General features: G+C 37.9%; 1 protein-coding gene across 2 annotated transcripts in view; it reads left to right on the top strand.

Annotated features, from left to right (window-relative positions):
- Positions 1-20,554, top strand: part of NBN (nibrin) — a 36,006-nt gene extending 15,452 nt beyond the window's left edge. For both annotated transcript variants that reach the window (XM_036264178.1, XM_036264179.1), the window contains exons 10-17: positions 2,756-2,885; positions 4,095-4,370; positions 8,782-9,223; positions 14,099-14,170; positions 15,641-15,796; positions 18,063-18,176; positions 18,877-18,926; positions 20,392-20,554. In XM_036264178.1, coding sequence (XP_036120071.1) covers positions 2,756-2,885; positions 4,095-4,370; positions 8,782-9,223; positions 14,099-14,170; positions 15,641-15,796; positions 18,063-18,176; positions 18,877-18,926; positions 20,392-20,422 — 1,271 coding nt within the window. In that variant the 3' untranslated portion in view covers positions 20,423-20,554. The remainder of the gene's footprint in view (positions 1-2,755; positions 2,886-4,094; positions 4,371-8,781; positions 9,224-14,098; positions 14,171-15,640; positions 15,797-18,062; positions 18,177-18,876; positions 18,927-20,391) is intronic.
- Positions 20,555-23,525: the final 2,971 nt, after the last annotated feature.

The raw sequence follows: 23,525 nt of genomic DNA, 5'->3' as shown, positions 1-23,525 counted from the left end.
CCAACCAGGGCCGGGGACAAACTGCAACCGAGGTACATGCCCTTAGCGGGAACCAAACCCGGGTCTCTCAGGACCGCAGGCCGACGCTCTAACCGCTGAGCCAAACCGGCCAGGGCATGCTCTTTTATTTCTAGTCCCTACTCTTGACCTTGCTCCTATGGTCCTTGTTCCTGCTCCAGATCTGCCTCCTCCACAGATACTTATCTCTGTCGTGGAGCTTTTCCAAATTGTTTTCTCTCATAACTCTCCTCCAAGTCAGAATCAGTTACTCTATTCTCTACCCCAGCAACTTCTGTTTACATTGCAGTTAGAGTTTCTTCCTACTTTGAAATCTACCCAACTGTTTCCATGCCTCTACCAGTCACTGTGTTGTTTGTAAGCTCTTGTTGACTATCCCTGACAGCACCAAGCACATTACTTGTTTGTAGGAGGCATGAATATTTACTTAATTTGAACTAAGTTGTTGGTACATAAGATTATCTTTGCCATTGTGGAGCAGCAATTATCTTTGCCATTTCATCATCCATGGTTGGAATGTATTTATGGCCCTAGAGATCATCTGATCTGTCTTCTTATTAAAAGGTAAGAGATCTCAAGGCTGAGAAGAGTTAAGGTCCCAGAGATACTATATGGCCAAGCCAATCCTAAAATTTGGATTTATAGACCATTACTTCTTCTGTTGTATAGTTTCATATAGAAACAAGGTCATAAGGAACTGGTAAAAATCTACATCATAATTAGTAGTAGTACTTCTTTTTTAAAACATTTTTTTTACTTTATTGATTTTAGAGAGAGAGGAAGGGAGAGAGAGAGAGAGAGAGAGAGAGAAACATCGATGAGAGAGAACATCGATTGGCTGCCTCCCACATGCCCTCCCCTGGAGATTGGGCCCAAAACCTGGATATGTGCCCTGACCAGGAATTGAACTGGGACCTATCAGTCCATGGGTTGACACTCAACCACTGAGCCACACCAGCCAGGCAGTAGTATTACTTCTTGCACACATTCATAGGTAGGTCAGTGTGGGTTCCAAGTCATACACCTCTGACTTACAGTTTTAGAAGACAGCCCGTTTGGGGGAACAGAACAAATGCATATCTCTTTCCCTGTCTCACCCCTCCTTTCTTTCCTCCTGCTATGGTCATCCATTTACTTATTCAACAAGTATTAATTGAACATTTGTTATATACCTGTAATTATTCTAAACACTTGGAATAAAGAGGTGAGCAGACCAGACCAAATAATCCCTGCCCTCTGATATTTTCAGCAGGGGGAACATTGTAAATGATCTTACTGTTGACAGACATCAGTTATTCTGGGTTATTGGGTTCCATTTATAAATGTTTCTTTTAGTGATTATATAAACATCTGTAATTATTATTTTTTGCAAACTTCTGTGCAAGCAAAAATGAGTTTTAGGGATATGTATGTTCAAGGAAATGCCAAGTGAGCTTGTGAGGTGGTCACCTAAGGAGAGTGGCAGTCTTTAAATATCTAAATTTGAAATCAGTAGTAAACATTTGTTAGACACATCTATGTCATGAAGACCTAACAGTGATAATTGAGCCTAGATACTTAGTAAATGCCATTTATCAAAATGTTCAGCTCCAATTTAATCCCATTAACCTATTTATGTTCACTATTTACCAAACATTGCTCTGGGACTGGAGACAGAAATGAATGGCTTCCGTCCCAGCTCCGAGACAGAAGGGAAAGTCACAGATGTACAGCGCCATGCACAGTGAAGCAGTGGTAACACCCACACTTGCACAGTGCTTACTGTGCTCCAAGCATTTCCAAGTGCCATCCGTATGTCAGGTCATTTTACCCTCAACTTCCCCATTTTATAGATAGAAACGTCCAGCATAGAGAGGTTCACTAATGCAGGTCCCACAGCTGGAGATAGTGTATTGAAGTTAATGGGCAGGTGCATGGGAGTTGAGATGAAGGCCCTCTTCCAGTGCAGGTTCAGAGAAGTGTGCCAGGAGAGCGGCACTTGAGCTAAGTCGCTGTCCTAGTAACTAAAATGATGACATAGTCATGATTTTCTTTAGTAGCCAAAAAATTTGTCTAAAATTATTTATGTATATTTTTCAGATAGTGTATTCCTTCTAAAAATAGAACTTACGTTATGATTTGTGTAGATGGTAGGGTAGATACACTTTCTTTGGGGAAGAACTGTAATTTTGTGTCTATTGATTTAAAGCATTATTTGAGTTAGAATTTAAGTTGATTATTTTTACTTAATTCTTTACCATGAAGGATATGACATAGCTATCAAATGATTTAGTTTAGTCCTGGCCGGTTTGGCTCAGCGGTTAGAGTGTTGGCCTGAGGACCAAAGAGTCCTGGGTTTGATTTTGACCAAGGGCATGTACCTCGGTTGCTGTTTGTCCCCGGCCCCAGTGGGGTCATGCGGATGGCAACCAATCGATGGTTTCTCTCACATCGTTGTTTCTCTTTCTCTCTCTCTCTCTGTCTCCACCCCCACTCTGTCTGAAGATAAATGTAAAAATATCCTTGAATGAGGATTAAAAAAATAATAATAAAAATAAATAAAATGATTTAGTTTAGATAAACTCATCATAGAGGCCATTTCGTTAACTATTTGTTGGCTCCACTGACTGGAGACAGCCATGTGCTGTCTTACTTACATGGTTAGTTCTGTCAGCATGACACAATATAACAATAGTGAGTGACCAAGTGTTCTTGTGTCCAGTAGCTGTGTTCTTTCTTTCACACTTATGATTTGCAGGATCCAGGATGATGAGTCCAGGGCTGAGCCTTTCCCAAGGCTTGTCAGTCAAAGAGCAACTCATGTCAAGTGCCCCCATGAACACTGTGACGTATGTGGCTGACACGGAGTCAGAGCAAGCAGACACATGGTAAAGCTTCCCTGTTAACAAATTGTCATATAATTCTGTCAAATTCTATCAGAGCCTTTATCAGATCATTATCTTGGGAGGTGTAGCATGAGAGACAGGATGCCAGGGGAAATAATGTTTTAGGACAGGGATCAGCAAACTTTTTATGATGGACCAGAGAGTAAGTATTTTTGGCTGTGTCACAGCTGCTGAACTCTGCCATTGTACCGTGGGAGCGGCCAAAACAACATGTGAATGAATGAGAGGCTGTACTCCAAGGAACTTAATATACAGAAAAGATGGCAGGCCAGATCCCACATGCAGGCTGTCCTTTGCCAACCCATCTTGTGATAACATTCTTTTTGTTCCTTGTAAATGTACATAGAAGACAAGAAAGAATTATACTGCTTTATTTGTGACTGGCAAAATGAGTTTGTGTTATATGATGTTGCCTGAATTTGAACATTACTTATAATTTTGGAGATACTTTATGTGTGTATACCTGGCTAATCTAAATAATTAACACAGTGTGTCTTATTTTGAATAACCCATAATGAATTTTCATATTGAAAGGTACTTGTGATTATCACTGTATATGACCCCATTTCAGTTTTCTGCACCATATTTTATATTGAGGCCAGATAGAACTTTCTAAAAAGAAACTGTCAAGTGTTTTGAAGGTCACTTGAATGACAGCTTTACTGTTTTGTGTGAAATATGAATAGCAAAGACTGTATATACTCAGCCATGCATTGCAGATGTGTGTGTGTAAAATATTTTTTCAGGCAGTCTAGAGCTGAGTTCTATTGTAGAGACTTCGTCTGGCTGGAATATAATCACATTAGTTCATTTAAAGTAATCTGAATACCCTAATCTATGATACTGGAATGCTAGGAGATTATTCTTTTTGTAATTTTTCCATTTTTAATTTTTTTGCATGGAAATAATTTAAAAATTTTAAACAAAGCAACAATTACCTTGGATTCTAGGTCATAAGAGGACACTGGGTTGATATTATTCCATGTGTGCTTGGCAGTGCGAGAAGGAGAGGGGTCATCCGTCTTCAGGGAGCATTGATGACACGGGAGAGTAAAACAGTCACTGAATTATCACTGTCTGAGCATAATTATGTTCTAAAACTGTGTTACATTAGTACTACTTAAAGAACTTTGTTTCTGGATAAAAACTGCTGTAAACTTGATTTCCTTGCATTCTTTTCTTTTGCTACAGTATGGATTTTAGTACAAGGCCAAAAGAAATCAAAATCTCCAGAATGGAACAAAATTTGAGAATGCCTTCACAAGCACCCTCTACTGTTAAGGAACCCCCCAAAATAAGCTCTGATAATACTACTGTAGGATCAAACGCTCAACTTAGGACGAAAGTCCCAGACTATCAGCTCTCACCAGTGATGCTCCCAAGTGTCAGTAGAGGTAGAGATCTGGCTTCCCAGCAGCCCAAGACCAACTCCATCCGAAACTACTTTCAGCCATCCACCAAGAAAAGGTACATCTTCACAGCCCTCCATGTTTCGGAGAAATGTTCGTCATGTGGTTGGAGAGGGGTGTTTAGTCTGGGGAAAGCTTGGCCTTGACCGTGCTCCCTCACCTTTGGATGGATTTGCTCTCACCTTTTCCTTCTGTGCCTTCACTCATCTGTTGTTTCCTTGGCCGCACTATCCTTTCACCTCTGTCCCTTCCCTGAGGTAGGACCTGCTTCATCAGTGTTCTCTCAATTTCTAGCACGTTAGTGTCTTCTGGGTCCTGTTCTGTATTCAAGAGCTCTGTCTCATTTCTTCCAACCTTCCCTCAACTCAGTTTCTTCCTCTTGCTACTGTTAAACTTCTCAGAAAAGGAGACAATTGTCACTGCTCCCATTTCTGTATGAGATAATTCTAAACGGGCAGATTTCATCTGGACGTGATGTCCTTGAAAGTAACCACTGATACATCACCCCTTAAATGGCCTGTTGACAACATGCAGCTCCCAAGCCTTCTCCTCGAGTCCCTTCTTGGTTGTGTGGCACTGGTCTGTCCTGGATCTTGTCCTCTCTCACTGGCCCTTTGCCCCTGCTTTGAGGCCTTTTTCCTCCCACCACTGCTTTTTTCCTCTTTATATCTACCTGCAGGATGTCGTGACATTATTAGAGATGGTCAGTACATTTGGCTCTAACTCATCCTTTAAGCTTCACTTTTGCACAGGAATTTCCTGCTGTTTTCCCAAATGATAGTGCTGAAATTGTTTCTCAGTGACTGAATGTTTTCTTTTTAATTAATTGATTTATTTTTGTTACAGACGTTTCTCCTTTTTTCCCCTTTGACACTCTCCTCCTTGCTTTTGTCCTCCCCCCACCACCTTCACAGTATTGTTGTCTGTCTATTGGTTATGCATATATGCATGTAAGTTCTTTGGTTTATCTCTTCCTGCCCTCCCACCCGCTCTTTCTCTGAGGTTTGTCAGTCTGTTAACTACTTCTATATCTCTGAGTCTATTTTGTTCATTATATTCTACAAAAAGTGAGATCATGTGATATTTCTTTTTCTGATTTGCTTATATCACTTATCATACTCTCCAGGTCCCTCCACGTTGTCTCCGAGGGCAAGAGGTCTTTGTTTCTTACAGCTGCATAGTACTACATTGTGTATATGTACCACAGCCTTTTTGAAAAAAAATATGTTTTCATTTATTTTTAGGGAGAGAGAGATAGAACCATTGATGTGAGGGAGAAACATCGATCGGCTGCTTCCTATACGTCCCACATTGGGGATTAAGGCTGAAATCCTGGCATGTGCCCTGACCAGGAGTCAAACCAGGACCTCCCAGTCCATGGGATGATGCTCAATCCACAGAGCCACACCAGCTGGGCATACCACAGCTTTTTTACCCACTCATCTACTGATGGACACTTAGGCTGTTTCCAGATCTTAGCTATTGTAAATAGTGCTGCTATGAACACAGAAGTGCATATATTCTTCCTGATTGGTGTTTCAGGCTTCTTAGGATATATTCCTAGAAATGGGACCACTGGGTCATATGGAAGCTCGATTTTTAATTTTTTGAGGAAACTCCATATTGTTTTCTACCAGCAGTGTACTAGAGTCCCCTTTTCTCCATATCCTTGCCAGCACTTGTTTGATAATTTGTTGATGGCAGCCATTCTGGCAAGTGTGAGATAATACCTCATTGTAGCTTTAATTTGCATCTCTTTGATGATTACTGACATTGAGCATTTTTTTATATAATCTCTTGGCCATTTGTTTGTCCTATTTGGAAAGGTGTCTATTCAGGTCCTCTGCTCATTTTTTAATTGGATTATTTGTCTTCCTTTTGTTGAGTTGTATGATTACTCTCTATATATTTTGGAAATTAACCCCTTATCTGATGTAACATAGCAATTATGTTCTCCCATACAGTGTGTTTCCTTTTTTTTTTAGTACGTGCCCCTTGTGGGAACTGAACCCAGGACTCTCTGGTCCACAGGCCGATGCTCCAACCGCTGAGCCAAACCAGCCAGGGTCCCTTTTCATTTTGATGCTTGTTTTTTTTGCCATGCAGAAGATTTTTAGCCTGGTGTAGTCCCATTTATTATTTCTTTCTTTGTTTCTCTTGCCCTAGGCGATATATTGGTGAAAATTTGCTATGTGATGTCTGAGATTTTGCTGCCTACATTTTCTTCTAGGATTTTTATGGTTTCACTAGTGACATGTAAATATTTTATTCATTTTGAGTTTATTCTTGTGTATGTTGTAAATTGGTGGTCTAGTTTCATTGTTTTTGCACATAGCTGTCCAATTTTTCCAACATCATTTATTTAAGAGACTATCTTGACTGCATTGTATGCTCTTGCCATTTTTGTCAAATATTAGTTGAGCATTATGTCTTGGGTTGATTTCTGGGTTCTCTGTTCTGTTCCATTGAGCTATATGCGTGTTCTTGAGTCAGTACCAGGCTGTTTTGAGTACAATGGCTTTGTAATATAACCTGATAGCTGGAATTGAGATCCCTCCCACTTTATTCTTCTTTTTCAAGATTGCAGTGGCTATTCAGGGTCTTTTTATGGTTCCATATAAACTTTTGAAGTATTTGTTCTAGATCTGTGAAATACATCATTGAGTTTTTTTGTGGTTGCTTTGAGTCTATAGATTGCTTTGGGTAGTATGGACATTTTAATGATGTTGATCCTTCCAATCTGTGAACATGGTATATGTTTCCACTTTTTAATATCTTCCTCTATTTAAGTGGTTCTCAACCTGTGGGTTGTGACCCCTTTGGGGGTTGAACAACCCTTTCACAGGGGTCGCCTAAGACATACATATTTCCGATGGTCTTAGGAACTGAGACACCGCTCCTCTATCCATCTACAGGAGGGTCTGTCCACATACAGCATGAGGAACTGTATTAAAGGGTCGTGGCATTAGGAAGGTTGAGAACCACTGCTCTATTTCCTTTTTCAATGTCCTATAGTTTTCTGAGAACAAGTCCTTTACTTCTTTGGTTAAGTTTATTCCTAGGTATCTTAATTTTTTTGTTGCAGTGGTAAATGGGATTTTTTTTTTTTTTAAGTTTCTCTTTCTGTGTGTTCATTATTGGTGTATAAAAATGCTAAACATTTCTGGATGTTGATTTTGTATCCTGCTACTTGGCCAAATTCATTTATTAAATCTACTAGTATTTTGGTGGAGTCTTTAGGGTTTTCTGTATATAATATCATGTCATCTGCAAACAATGACAGTTTCACGTCCTCCTTTCCAATTTGGATGCTTTTTATTTTTTCTTGTCTGATTACTGTGGCTAAGACTTCCAGTATTATGTTGAATTGGTAAAAGTGGACATCCCTGTTTTGTTCCTGTTATTAATGGAAATGCTTTTAGTTTTTGCCCATTGAGTATGTTGGCTGAGGATTGTCATATATGGCCTTTATTATGTTGAGGTGTGATCCTTTAATCCCACTTTTCTGAGAGTTTTTGTCAGAAATGGGTGCTGGATTTTTTTGAATGCTTTTTTTAGCATTTGTTGTTATGATCATATCATTTTTATCTTTTGTTTATGTGGTGTATCACTGAATGTGTAGTATTTTTGTTAGGTGTTCACTTTGTCAAAATCTTTGACTCTTCTGTGCTCCCCTCCAACCAGTAGTTTGATTCTTATTTTCAGTGTTTTATAAATTGCTCCCTTTCCATCTATTTGTGTTGTTTTCTCTGGTTCAAACTCTGACGACTCCAGTTATTACAAAAACCTCTTGATTGGTCTGTCCAGTACCCTGATGTTAGATTCGAATTATTAAAATATCACCTGACTGTTTCAGTTCGATGTGAGCCCAGTAAACTCCCGGAGATCAGAAACCTGAGCTTGTGTCCTCTATAGGCCTCAGTACAGTTGAAATGAATAGTGTTCTTATGGAAGAACAATATAGTGTTGTCTAGAAGATGCTTAGTCACGTGCTCACATGTCACTTGCTATATGTAGTCTGTAGAATATTCTGGATTAGCCCCTGTGACTATCTATCTCTTGAATGCAGCTCATTAACCCATCAAGTGTCATTCCCAGGGTGCTTTTTCCCTGCCCAGAAGTTCCCTACATTATAAAGTAAACTACTGTTTTCTGGCAACAAGTCCTTTGTGTTTTTATATCTTTCTATTGCTTTTCCACATTGATTTGTCAACTACTACTACTTCAGCAAAGATAGACCTCTCTGTATTGTTTTAGCTGTATGGGTGATCAATCCTCTCAAAACAGTTGAGTATGTCTGAATTAGGTACTGTTTTCTGATGTCTTTTTTTATTTCCAGTGATATTGTTAATTAATAACCAAGAATATTGTGAACTGAATGCAAGAGGGCTAAATGTTGCCAAACTATTAAATTACATAGCTGTGTTCATTGTCTTTTTTGTTTTTTTCTTTTCTTTTTTAAATCTAAGGGAAAGGAATGAAGAAAATCAAGATACGTCTTCATCTAAATCAGCAAGAACGGAAACGTCTTGTTTCTTTCTGGAAGAGACACAACCTGCTACACCCTCGGTGTGGAGAAATGAGGAGCAGCATCTACCTGAGAGCGAGCCTATGGGGAAAAACCCAGACAACGTATTTATAGATACAGAGTCAAAATCCACTGTGAAAAATCCTGCCAGTAAATTTTTTTCTACAGAAAAACTAAGATCAGAAAAAAGGAAAATTGATGATGTAGCCATAGAAGATGAAGTACTGGAGGAGTTACTCAAGGAAACAAAACCAGAGTTAGAAATTGAAGTGAAAGGTCTAAAACAAGAGGAAGATGTCAAATTTAGAAAAATGCCAAGATTGGTTATAGAAACAAATGGCTCTTTTAATGATGAAACACTACCAGAAAGGAACAAAATATCTGTAAGTAACATTTTTTAATGAAAAATATTACAAATAGAAACTTAGAATGGTAAAAAGCGTTTTAGAATTTGTATTGACAGTATGACTGAGCATCTGTTATGTTTTCTTGACAAAAATTAATATCTTCAACAACCCAGTGTTAAGTATAATCTGTGGGTGGATAAAGTAGATGTTAATAATACAGAGATTCTTTGACAGTATATAATAAATGACAGTAAATAAAACTGTTACTCATCGTTAATAGCTTTCCAGGCTGTACTGTTATATCAGACATTTGGCCAGGAATGTAAGTAAAGCAGATGCCTTAATAGAGGAAGTAAAGACAGAAAAATGAAGAAAGTTAGTGAAACAAAGTGTCTACTAAATAAAATTTTGGGATAAAACATATATAACATCACTAAGAATTTTAGTTTTCATTTTGATTTTTAATGTCCTATCCTATTTTCATGCATATGTTGATAATTGTCCTCCTCACTTTGGTCTGGGAAAATTCTTCATATTACTTTCTAGTATGCACTGTAAGTTGTCTACTATCTGCAGACAAGTTAGCATATTAGATGATAGCACAGACCTCATGAAATCAAAATTTAATATTCTGATCTCCCACCTAGGTCTGTCAGCTATGCTCTTATTTATGATTGTGTGTGGTCATCCCCTTCTATAAACAGCTACTGGGTAAGGACAGAACTTAGTAAAAGGATAAGGATGAAGTGATTGGGAGGTTACGGTGGATGTTGAGAACCTCGTGTATATCAAGCATTATATAAATGAATAACTACTATTGAAGGAAAAAAGTGTATGTCCTGTTTAGCCTATATATTGGCATCTTCACATGAGGGAGAGAATCCTCATTACTTACTTCTTAGAAGTAAATCCCAGATGCCCTTGTGTGGAGCAGCTGCCAGAATCACCTAGTAAGGTTTTTAAATGTGGGTTCCCAGACCAGAGCCCCAGAGATCCTGACTCAGTACATCCAGTTTTCTTCCCAGAAAAATTCCCTCATTGTATTAGAATTCCTCTGAAGTCTTTAAAAATTCTAAAATCTGTGGCTTAAATAAGATATGGTTATTTATTTATTTATTTTTCTATAAAAGAAGCCCAGAAGTAGGTAAGCAAAGCTGCTTGGCAGTTCCATGCTATTAATTTCCTAGGAGTCTGCCTTCCTGGTCTATGAGATGGCACCTCCAGCTGTCACTGTGACTTTCCACGGAGGAAGCATGGTGGACAGAGGACAGCATAAAGACCTTTCACTTGAGTTCTCACCGCTTTCTAAGGAGCTTCCTCAGAAACTCTACTTGATAGCTTGGATTATTGGCCAGAACTTAGTCCTGGTCTGCACCACTCCCTATCCCTCCCACCCTCCCAGGGTCCTAGAGAGTCTGGGATGTGCTTTCAGGTTGGCACGTGGCCATCCCTAACAAACTTAGCCGCCACAAGGAAGAAAGAGAGTGGGCACTGAGATTCACTCTAGCTGGATTGAAAACGTCAGACGGGTCTTTTATTGTCAAAGATTGAAGATTAGTTCTCACTTTACCAAGAAATTAATTGAACAAAGTGGCAATTTGTGAAGCAATTGCCACTACAGTGGAGAGCTAAGTTAGCTTAATGTGGCATGTGGTGAAATCCAAGGGGTGACTTCCTAACCAAGTTTAATAAAATCACATGAATTTACATTGTCACATTAGTTCCAGCCTGTTCTAGAACTTGTGTCCAGGCCTCTTAATGTTATAAGTGGAGTTAGGCTGCTGATATATTACTGTGGCCACACCTTGGGAAATACATTTGCCTTGTGGTACCCTTTCCTCCTGTATTTATTTCTAATTTATTTTCTGATATGTTTTTATTTTCCGTCTCTCATCATCTTGTCTTATTACATGTTTTTTAAATAACGTTTTTTTCCCCTTTTTCTTCAGTTCTCTTCCAGATTGGTCCACTGCTCACAGTGGCCACCGCTCTGTCTGGACGTGTTGTGTTTTTAGTCACAGAACTCTTTGGTCTGCCCTGTGTGGCTGCTGATTAATCTTCCTAAATATCTACTTTGATCGCACGTTTTCCCAGGGCTCATGTCAACAAGGAGGTGGGCATGGGAGCCCAGACAGGAAGTGGCATGGACCCAGTGTTGCAGGGACCATTAGATAAGGCTTTTGTGGGCCTGAAGAGATCTTTGATTTAAATGCCAACATTTACACACTATGTAATGTTTCAGGAGTAATTATTTTATTTTGCTCTATGATTCTGTAGCATTTCCTTTATCCTTATTTTATTATTTCAGAATTCATGACATTCTGAATAAAAATACAGTACAAAATAAGTATGTGTGTATACTTTTGGAGAGTGAATAGCAATTTGTCACATACACCTTTGGGTATTCTAAAAATTAAATCACCGTATTCTAGCACTATAATTTTTTAGTGAAAATCTTGTCATAAAAGTAGTTTTCCTTTTATTGTAAGATAATTATTTAAAACTTTTTTTTTGAGATAATTGCTGATTCACTCGCTGTTGTAAGAAATTATGTAGAGAGATCCCACACACCTTTCACCCATTTCCCCTGATTGTAGCATTTTGCATAAGTAAGTACCAGAGAATTGATGTGGACAATTCATCATCCTTACTCAGACAATATGAGATCATCTTCAATTCTTTCATTTTTAAGATTTTAAAATGACTCAAAGTGGATTAAAGGAATTGCACCTAATATTTCTAGCAACAGAAATGATTATCAGGAAAAAATAATCCTTTTATTTTAAAAACATTTTTCAATTTTAAGAAGGCAAAACGTGATACTTCTAGTTGACATTGGATTCCTTAGTTATATTTCAGAAAGGCAATTTTCTAAAATATGGTAGAACTGCCATTTTCCTATTTTGGGATTTAAATATAGATTCTAGCATGTCTGTAAAGATTTCCTGTAAGCTGAGATAGAAAGCTATTGGCTTGATACTCCTGCTAGGAGTTTATCGTGATATAAATGGCATCTGTGCCTCAGTTTTGGCCTTCCTTTCAGTCTCCCGGCCTCCATAAAATGCAAACATGACTTGGCATCCTTGTTAACATTTTTCTTCACAGCACCCACTGTCCCACAATCTCTCCATCTTATTTCACCTCCTGTTCTAGATTAAGCGTTCCTACCCTTGTATAACTATAGCATCTTCTGAAGCCCATTGCAATAGCTACCTCTCATTGGATAACAGCCCTACGGTGAAGCATCCTGTATGCATTGAACAGGTTAGGAAATGAACAGGAGGAGGCGTTAAGTAACTTGCCAAGCTTGGTAGCTAGATTTTGACAACTGGGACCAAAACGCAGGTCTACCCTGCTAGGATAAATCTGAGTGTCTATGTAGATTGTAGTATGATTCTCTGAGATAAGAAATATAAACTTGCTTAAAAGAATGAGCAAGTCTGGCCCTGGCCGGTTTGGTTCAGCGGTTAGAGCGTCGGCCTGCGGTCCTGAGAGACCCGGGTTCGGTTCCCGCTAAGGGCGCGTACTTCGGTTGCAGCTTGTCCCCAGCCCTGGTCGGTTGTGCGGGTGGCAGCCACTCGATGTGTTCCTTTCACGTCGATGTTTCTCTCTCTCTCTCTGTTCCTCTCTCTCCCTCCCACTCTACCTGAACAAAAAATGGAAAAATGTCCTCGGGTGAGGATAAAAAAAAAAAAAAAAAGAATGAGCAAGTCTGAAGAAATGGGCACGATGGGGAGAAAGAAGGTACTACGAGGGAATGAAAATGGCTTCTAATGGGAGTACTCAGTGAAGGGCACATGGTAGGCTTAGAATATAAATTTGTAATCTCACTATTGATAAATACATTAATATTCTTTTTTTTTTTATTCATACCTAGGACATTTTTCCATTTTTTGTTCAGATAGAGTGGGAGGGAGAGAGAGGAAGAGAGAGAGAGAGAAACATCGATGTGAAGGGACACATCGAGTGGCTGCCACCCGCACGACCAATCGGGGCCGGGGACAAACTGCAACCAAGGTACGCGCCCTTAGCGGGAACCGAACCTGGGTCTTTCTGGACTGCAGGCTGATGCTCCCATCGCTGATCCAAACCGGCCAGGGCTACATTAATTTTCTTTAGCCTCTAAGCAAGCAAAAAGTACATTTTATTTTTCTACCGTTTCTTTCCAACTTTCTTAAAATTTTCCTGAATTTTTATTTCTGAATCATTGAAAATTTGTTGTAAAACCATATGCCCCTCTATTGTATCCAAATGGACTGTAGTTTTCACTAAAGTATTAGAAAGCCATCTCTGTAATGCACTTTTGTTTAGAATGTGGTCTGGACATGAGTGTGAAGGAGCATATGACTGTATCCAAGGCAGTCTCCAGTTCATTACAGATAAACATCTCGAATGATTAAAGTAATTCTGTTTCACTCTTGGATTAAAGGTGATTTAAAATTCAGTTCTAAATAAATTTGGATAGAATCTGTTAATTGTGTTTGTTTTTATTTTTAACTGTAAAAGCAATACATAATGTAGAAATTTGGAAAATAAAAAATATAATGACAGTTTGTTGATAATCCTACTGTCTACAGGTAACTGTAATTAATATTTTGGTGTTTCATTTTTTTAAATCATTTTGAAAACTCAGAATCTATTAATATAATTTTAAAGCCATTTTTATGTACTTATTGTTTCTCATATTATTAAATATCCTTACATATATAACTTACATGAATTTAGATTGCTTCCAGCTCTTTTGACAGGCTCATACCACAGTGTATTTTCTACATGTATTCCTATTCTTATCTCATAATTTTGGTAGTAAAGATATTGAAAGTCAGATAAGTGTCCAGGAGTATGAATATCGCTGAGGTTATCGTAAAGGCACCATTTTATAACTCCTTCGAATAATTTCTTTTTTTCCAGCAAGAAAATGGAATTGGGAAGAAATGTGAGATCAAGAAAGAACTACTTTGGTCAACTAAAGAAGAACCATCTGTGAGGAAAACTTTAAATTTAATATTTACAAAGATTTGACTTCTATGGACCATCATCCCTTCAGTGTCTGTTAGTGTACAGGCTTAGGGTTGCTTCTCTGCTGCGTTTTGGTGTCCACTGGAAGTGAATGGATTGTATTGTAACCATGACACAGCAGAGTGTGGAGAAAAGCCCAAGTGTCGTTCCCTGCCCTCTGCTCCATAGAGAGTGTGACCTTGAACGAGTCTTTTTTACATCTGTGAACCTCAAGTCTTCTGTTTATAAAGTCAACTTGATGCTTTCCCAGCAGGGTTGTTGTTTCTATCAAGTAGAGCAGTGGATGTGAACATTTTCTAAATTCGAAAACACAGTAGTAAAGTGTGAGGCCGATGTTGTTTTATTAGAGCTCCTGATTCATCCTCTCAGATGAATCTTTTCTTTTGACGTTTCCCTTTTTTGTTCTCACTGTCTTTATCTGTCATTATCGTAGTCCTGTTAGCGACTTCCCTATGAAAATATACAAAGTAGTTTAAAAACTGAGGTAGTTGGCCTGAGCAGCTGTAGCAGTGTTGATGTCTGCCTGTTTGTTAGTTAATAACAAATGATACAAAGAATCTGTCAGCCACAGAAGGGAATTTTAGGCTGATTTAGTAACTATTATCCAGAATGAAAAAGTGGTTTTCAGTTAAGAAGGTAGTGTGTCCAGAATTAATTATTGATTTTTTTTGAGGTGTCAAAAATAATTACAATAATAATTTAAAAAATTATTGAAAACCCAAGAAAGTTTAGAGTAGATAAGAACTTGTGGAATGGATTGTATAATAATCTTGGAGTATGGTTTTAATGAGAAGCAGACAGTACTGAGATTTACCAAGAAAATATATACAAAAAGATACATTGTTTATTGAGGTGACATTTATTAAAATAGGCTACTAAATTTAAAATACTATATAGGTTTTAAAATACTATATGGTTTTTAAAATACTGTATACCTTCTGTCTTAGATTACTAGGTTATAAATGTTTCTAACGCTATAGAGCAATTGAATAAATAATCTGGTTTTGAAATAGATACGATTTGATTTCAAATAAAAGTTCAGATGCAGCCCTGGCCGGTTTGGCTCAGCGGTTGGAGCATCGGCTTGCGGTCCGGAGAGACCCGGGTTCAGTTCCCTCTAAGGGCATGTACCTCGGCTGCAGTTTGTCCCCGGCCCTGGTCGGTTGTGCGGGTGGCAGCCACTCGATGTGTTCCTTTCACATCGATGTTTCTCTCTCTTTCTCTGTTCCTCTCTCTCCCTCCCACTCTACCTGAACAAAAAATGGAAAAATGTCCTCGGGTGAGGATAAAAAAAAAAAAAAAAAAAAAAAGTTCAGATGCAGAAATAAACCTTTTAAACTATTTTTTCAGATATTTTGACTTTTAAAATTTAGATCCCTCAATGACAAGTAATTTTTCTTTTCCTTCTTATCTGTTCATCTCACCTCATACAAGAACGACGACGGGCTTCAGAATGGTGATGAGACACCTCCGAGGAAGATGTTACAGACTGAATTTAGGTCCCTGGTGATGAATAGTCCTGCCTCCAGAAATGCACCCCGTGAAAATGATGAGTGTGGTCGACTAAAGAATTTCAAGAAATTCAGGAAGGTATGCATTCCTTTAACTAAAATATCACAAGAGAGCAGTGTTTGAAATGGTTTTAGAAATACCACTGATGCTAACCCATAATAAAAGCATTTGATATTGAAAACTGATGCTGTTTCTTCTGCTTAAAACAGTTAAAACGTGAACTTACAATTAATATATAGAACACCTAGAATGAAACAAACTTCATTCAGAGTGAGTTCTTTACAGTGTGTGTTTACCTGATTTTCCCACCTTAATCAGCTGGCAGTTGGCTGTATTGATAGGGTCCTCTCAATTCTAGTATTGATCTATGACTACCTGAAGGGGTTCTTTAATGCAGGACTTTATGAAGATAACAGATTTGTTGAAAATAAGAGCACCTTTAGTAAGAAAACTGGGCATTTTATTATCACATGCATATGTAAAATATAACTATGTACACTCAGTATTACCATCAGACATGAGTTCCTCTTTTAGGAACGCATAAGATCATTATTTTATCAGTGTGCTTCTCTGTATTCTTTTGTTGTCTGTTCCGGGATATTTGCTTCTGTCTGTAAACCTACTGACAACTAGCTTTTGCTTAGGCATTTGATACAGTAATAGTTTTTTTGAAAGTGCTTTCTGTAGAAAAAGCATTTCTCTAGAACATGATCTGTGTGATTCTTTCTGAGACCATGAGGTGTTGGAGGTTTTTCTCTTTAATGTGAGCTGCTAGTAACATTTCTCAGTTAAATTAGTGTTCTGTCTGCTATGGCAGGCTCTCCAGGGTTCTGAACTCCATCAAAGAGTAAGAATCTCTTCTGCTTAGAATGGAAGTTGGGGATGTCTCCAGCACATAGCTAATAAACCCTTTCCCATCCCACAGCTGTGGTTTGTGCAGAGACTAGGGGTGGGGGGATTTCTTTTTTTTTCATCTTCACCTGAGGATATGTTTATTGATTTGAGAGAGAGAAACATCGATCAGTTGCCTCCTATACATACCCCGTCCAGGAATCAAACCCACAACCCAGGTATGTGCCCTGACTAGGAATCAAATCCATAACCTTTTGGTGCATGGGATGACACTTCAACCAACTGAGCCACCCAGCCAGTGCCACAGGGGCATTCTTATCCCATACTTTATGTTGAGTATCTGGTTACAAAATCTCATTGTCAAAATTCAAAAGACATACTATTTTGTTATTAATGAAGTTACTAAAGGAAAACAATAATATTCACTGTTGGCACAGGAGCCGTGAAGAGATACAAGGCAATGCCGACTTCTGGAAAATAGTTTGGAAAAACTTAAAACCATTAAAAATATTAATATCTTTGACAAAGAATTTTCTTTTGAGACGATAAAAGAAGTTTTATCGTCTCAACCCAAAATTTATAGGAAAATATGTTTAATGTTGTTATCGCTAATGAAATAATTTGTCTGAGTTTTTCTTTATATACCGAAATCAATGACATGGCTGTATTTGTACTTTTAAAATACTGCTTAATGATGAAAATGAATTTTACATTCCCTTTCCAGTTCCTACATTGGATTAATTACTTACTTCCTAAATACAATATTACCAGAGTACTTGTTTTGCATTTTCACATATTTTTTAAGCATGTCTTTATTTGTAAGCAATTAAAATTTCAATTAAAAGTATAAACTGTTGCCTGGCTGGTGTGGCTCAGTGAGCATTGACCCCTACACCAGGAGGTCGCTTGTTTGATACTTGGTCAGGGCACATGCCCAGGTTTCAGGCCCCGTGGGGGGTATGCAGGAGGCAGCTGATCGTTGTTCTCTGATCAATGTTTCTGTCTCTCTCCCTCTCCCTTCCTCTCTCTCAATAAACAAAAATATTTTAAAAAATAAACTTGCTAGGGATGTATAAATTAGAAAGTTTGAATACTTGAATATTCACAAGCACTAAAAAGGACTTAAGCTCTGAAATCTTTAGAACACAATATAATACTTAAAATTATTGTCTGTGTGTTCACCTTGAGTTGCTCTAATTGGTGGATGATGTGTTAATGTCATTTCTGAGTACAGCCTCCAAATTCAAATTCTTAAATTCTCTTAGTACATAAATCCCAGTTGCATAACTAAATGTAGGTATAATGGCCAAAAAGTAGGGCAAAAACGTGTGGCTCTAAACACAGTTACCACTTTGTCTCACACACTGTCACTTATAGGATATATTCCTCTTTGGCACTTAAATTACACATGATTTATAATTCTTGCTTTATTAAGCTTTTAAAAAACGGATTGTTATTATTTGTTAATGTATTTAACCTTACTACTTAACAGGTCACATTTCCTGGAGCCGGAAAACTTCCACAGATCATTGGAGGATCCGATCTAATAGCTCATCATGCTCGAAAGAATCTAGAATTAGAAGACTGGCTAAGGCAGGAAATGGAGGTTAGTGGGAAGTAAAGTCTGGCAACTTGTTTGATTTGTATTTTGATCCCTTTTGGTTGCCTTACATTCTTCTTTTTTACTTAATTGTTTAATTAATTCTCTTTGGTAGGTGGGAGAAGTCACTGAAGGGCTTAGGTCGGCACTTGGCAGGGCTGGAGCTGGACCTTGGGAAGCTGTCCCCAGCAAAGGGTTTTTCGGGTCCTAGCTCTGGAAGGTGCTTTGGGAGTTTGGCGAGTTCTTTGTGGGTGAGGCAGTTCAGCAGCAGCTTCCGAGCTCTGGTTGGGGACGATGAGGAAGGGAGCCACTTGACCTAGAGAGTTGCTCTGGGTGAAGGTGGGATAAGTATTGCCCGTGCAGCCCCTTCATCCGTGGTGTGACCTCAAAACACTGAGGTTTCATCAAGTACAAGGGTTCTGCTGGAAAAATGTTTTAAAGCCCAGCAGGGGGCTAGCAGGGTACATGTTGGTTGCCTTTGAGAAGAGATTGGCTTGGTGGAGTTTGTTTAATTAGAGGACTTGGCAGTAGTTGTGGCATGAAGCAAAAAATGGCAAGGGTCTATGGGCTGGGAGAGATGTCAAGCCAGAAATCGAGACCTGTGCCCTCCTGGATGTGGAAATCCCAAAGGTGACTAGTATAGTGATTCATTGACTGTACACATGCATCACTGAGCATACCTTTGAAAGCATGTTAATTTCCACAGGTGCAAAATCAACAAGCAAAAGAAGAGTCCCTTGCTGATGATCTCTTTAGGTAAAGTTGCTTTTCAGCTCCCTCATGAATCTTAGAAGTATATAAAATTCATTTCTGTTCATAGAGGTTAAAAATTTGTTTTTCTTCTGTCCTTAGAAATAGAAACTTCATCCCTTCACCTAAATAATGTTTTATTTTTAACATATGTATTTCTTTTTATTATGTGAGCACCTCTTAGTTGTGTTACTGGATATAGCTTCAAAGTTTGGAGTTGACTCATTGTACTGTACCACAAGATATTTATTTATTTATTTATTTATTTATTTTTTATCCTCACCCGAGGACATTTTTCCATTTTTTGTTCAGATAGAGCAGGAGGGAGAGAGAGAGAGAGAGAGAGAGAGAGAGAGAAACATCGATGTGAAGGGACACATCGAGTGGCTGCCACCCGCACGACCAACCAGGGCCGGGGACAAACTGCAACCGAGGTACATGCCCTTAGCGGGAACCGAACCTGGGTCTCTCTGTACCACAGGCCGACGCTCCAACCGCTGAGCCAAACCGGCCAGGGCTGTACCACAAGATATTTAAAATTTGCATGGGGTCATTCAGGTAAAAGAATGTTCCTGAGCTGAGTGTTTTTAGCTGGTTAATTTGTGAGATTTTCAACTGAGAAGAATTATGAATGGGTTTTGAATTAAGACAAGTAAAATACCAGATTATTTATTGAGTTTTAATTGGCACTAGTTTAAAAACAAGAGGCTGGATTAGAGTTTCAAAGTAGGTTCTTGTGGGAGATTTAGCAGAGTTATAAATGGGTGCTTATAATTTAATTATGATGTAACATATTTTCAGCATCTTATAAGCCTTATAATAATTCGCTTTCAAATACTTATAAAATACTCTGTTGTAGGTAGATACTGGTTAGGGGAAAATAACATTTTCCCAAACTTACTTAAAGGCAAAGAAGGTAATAGATTTTTGAGTCTCTTTTGCAGCCATTTGATTCTTTATTTTGTTATTGACAGTAAGAATCATTGGTCAAAATTTTGATAAGCAGTGCTGATTTTTTATAAGCCATCAAATGAGACAACTGGTTGCCCAGCTGCATTTGTTTAATTGCTATAGTAGAAAATTTTGTGAAGTAATCATATATTTTAGGCTCATTATCGCTCTTTTGTGCAAATGGTATACTTTAATATGATTGGGAGGGGGGTTGGGGAGCAAAGAAACTGAAGTGCTGGAAAAGTATAAATACATATTTATTTTTAAACTGTTGTTTTTGTTAATTATTTTAATGCTTTTATATATTTTTTGTTGATGCGTTAGTTTTTACCGCATATTCATCAAAGCAACATCAAAAGGATAGATGAAAGTAAAAATGTCAGTGCTTAATATCTGATTCTAAGAATAAAATTGGCATTCTCATTCTGTATGTGTGACTATGTTTTGAAAACCCTTTAACTTTAAAAATGAAATGCCACCAATTATCTAGATATTATTTAACCCATTTCTTTCTTTGCAGATACAATCCTAATGTAAAAAGGAGAAGATAACTGATGACTTTATAAAGAAACCACAGAAAACATTTCCTATCAGCATTGCTTCCTGTTTCCTCTGGAATACAGGGATTCACATTACAAATATTCTGTGGCCCGAATTTGTTAAATAAAATGCACAAAACTCTGTTTCTTTTGTGTTTGAAAAATGGTTTGTTTTCAGTCTTTGTCATCTCATCTCTTATGGTAATTTTTTTCATTTTTCAATTTGGTTTTTATTACTGAGTAATTAATATAGTCACACTTCATAATTCTAAACATAGAAAAGGGTAAGGATTAAAAAGACTCCTTTCTATCACTGTCCTAGCTGTTGGTTCTGGTCCTCAGAAAAAAATCCACAATACTCATTTCTTTTGAGTCTTTCCAGATATCTTTCCTATTCAAATTTCTGTGCATATCATTTCTCAATAATTTCATATAAATATGTTATACAACATATACAGTGTTCGGCACCTTACTCCCTTTCACTGCATAGATAGATCATAGGCATATCAGAACATAATGTTTTTCTTTTTCATTATGCAGTTTTTCCTGAGCTGACATGACCTGAATGAAATGGATTTCAGGGTAAAGATATCACCTCATATTCTAGTACTGGAAACTGGAGACAGTGTGGCACCTTCCTGAAGCTTGCAAATAAATCTCACCGGAAGGGAAAGACCTATTTGTTGGTCTTACTGAGCTGGGTGTCCCTCTGCTTTGAGAAACCTAGGTTTTGTAAAGTACAAATGGTAATATTATCTTCTTTCTTCCCTAAAGGGAGATAGATGGTAAGAAAAAAATGAATGTATTTTTTCAGGTTTTGTAATGTAACAACTTAGGGGTACATTAGAATTACAGTGCAATCTTTTTAGCACTCTGAGGACTGACTGGTGTGATTTGTCCCAGGAAGGAGAACAAGGTTTTGATACTGAAAGCTACCTGGTGTCACATAGCTTCTGCCACCCTGACAATATTTTTGATACTATTATAAAAGGGTACTTTTTAAAATTTTATCTTTAAATGATGGTATTGCTTGTGTATGGAAATTTAATTACTTTTTGTATTTTAAATTTAGAGGCCAAGAACATACTAAACTCATAGAATTTAGAATACTTTTTGTAGATTCCTTAGGATTTTAAAAAATCTATAGGTATAAAGTTCACAATATTCCTTTGTTCTACTTTTAATGTTTGTATAATATATAGTGATGTCCCTTTTTTCATTCTTGTTTTCAGAGATTTGTGTTCTTTTTTTTTTTTTATCCTTACCTGAGACATTTTTCCATTTTTTTGTACAGATAGAGTGGGAGGGAGAGAGAGGAACAGAGAGAGAGAGAGAAACATCGTCATGAAGGGACACATCGAGTGGCTGCCACCCGCACGACCAACCAGGGCCGGGGACAAACTGCAACCGAGGTACATGCCCTTAGTGGGAACCGAACCCAGGTCTCTCAGGACCGCAGGCTGGCGCTCTAACCGCTGAGCCAAACCGGCCAGGGCTGTGTTCTTTTTCTTGATCAGTCTAACTAGAAGTTTGTTCTTGTAAAACAATTTTTTAAAGAATGGTTTTGATTTTTGTTTGCTGTTTTCTATTTGATTTTCACTTATCTTTATTTTTTTCCTTATTACTTTATGACTGATTTTTCTTATTTTTCTAGCCCCTGTAGATAGAAGCTTAGATAACTGATTTTAAACTTAACTCTTAGCATCAGTATTTAAACTGTAAATTTCCTCTGTGTACATTAGCTGCACTTTGGATATTTGTGCTAGCATTTAGTTCAGAATAGGTCTTAATCTTCCTGTGCTTTATTGATATGTGGATTTGCTACTTAATTTCTAAATAAAAATTATCAAAAGATAAAATAGTTGCTGTTTCTTTTTTTAAAATGTTTTTATTTTTAGAGAGAGGGGAGATAGAAATAATAGATGTGAGAGAGAAACAGACAGGCTGTCTCCTGCATGCCCCCCACCAGGGATCAAGCCCACAACCTGGGCACGTTCCCTGACAAGGAATTAAACCGGGACCTCTCAGTCCATGGGAGGATGCTCAGTTCACTGAGCCACACCAGCTAGGCACTATTTCTTTCTTTTTTTTTTTTAATCCTCACCCGAGGATATTTTTCCATTTTTTGTACAGATAGAGTGGGAGGGAGAGAGAGAGAGAAACATCGTCGTGAAGGGACACATCGAGTGGCTGCCACCCGCACGACCAACCAGGGCCGGGGACAAACTGCAACCGAGGTACATGCCCTTAGTGGGAACCGAACCGGGGTCTCTCCGGACCGCAGCCGACGCTCTAACCGCTGAGCCAAACTGGCCAGGGCACTATTTATTTCTTTATTATTGCTTTCTAAATTAATTCCACTGTGGTTTAGTAAGATTTTCAACCTTTTGAAATTTTTTGAGACTTGTTTTATGGGTAAGTATATGGTTGATGAATGTTATACGTGCATTTAGAAAGTATATTGTGGATATTATAGGTGTCAGTGTTCTATAAATGTCAGGTCAAAATGCTATTAAAATCTATGTTTTATTTTTTTATACTCACCTGAGAATATGTTTATTGATTTGAGAGACATCCATCGATGTGAGAGAAACATCAATTGGTTGTCTCTCGTATGTACCCCAACCAGAGATTGAACCTGCAACCTAGGTATGTGCTCTGACTGGAAATCAAATCTGAAACCTTTTGGTATATAGGACAATGCTCCATTTAACTAAGCCATCCAACCAGCAAAGACTGCATAATATTTTTAAATACCTTTCAGTCTGATGTTTACAAATCTTTAACTAGATTTGATTCCATGGAAACATATCCCATAAAACTTCTTGGATTAAAAAAAACAGCATAGTTGAACAAAGTTCACATACTCAGACTGCCTAAAACACTTAGAAATGACTTAATCTTATTTTTGTGTACTACTTTTAAAACCAAAGAGATTGTTTTTTAAACATTCTTTCAAGAGCCAAACTTGAGGGATGGAGAGATGCCCACATCATGGTTGTTACTAGTCAAATAGTTAGTGCTTTGTCCTCTCCCTGAATAGCTAGTTAACACTGAACAGTAAGAAGTTAGAATTTTGGGACAGAAATCAATCAACTAAAGAACACGAGAATAT

The sequence above is a fragment of the Molossus molossus genome, unplaced genomic scaffold (genome assembly GCF_014108415.1).
Source record: "Molossus molossus isolate mMolMol1 unplaced genomic scaffold, mMolMol1.p scaffold_m16_p_16, whole genome shotgun sequence".
Lineage (NCBI taxonomy): Eukaryota > Metazoa > Chordata > Mammalia > Chiroptera > Molossidae > Molossus > Molossus molossus.
Note: the sequence above shows the minus strand (reverse complement) of the source record. Positions and strands in the feature narration are given on the sequence as shown.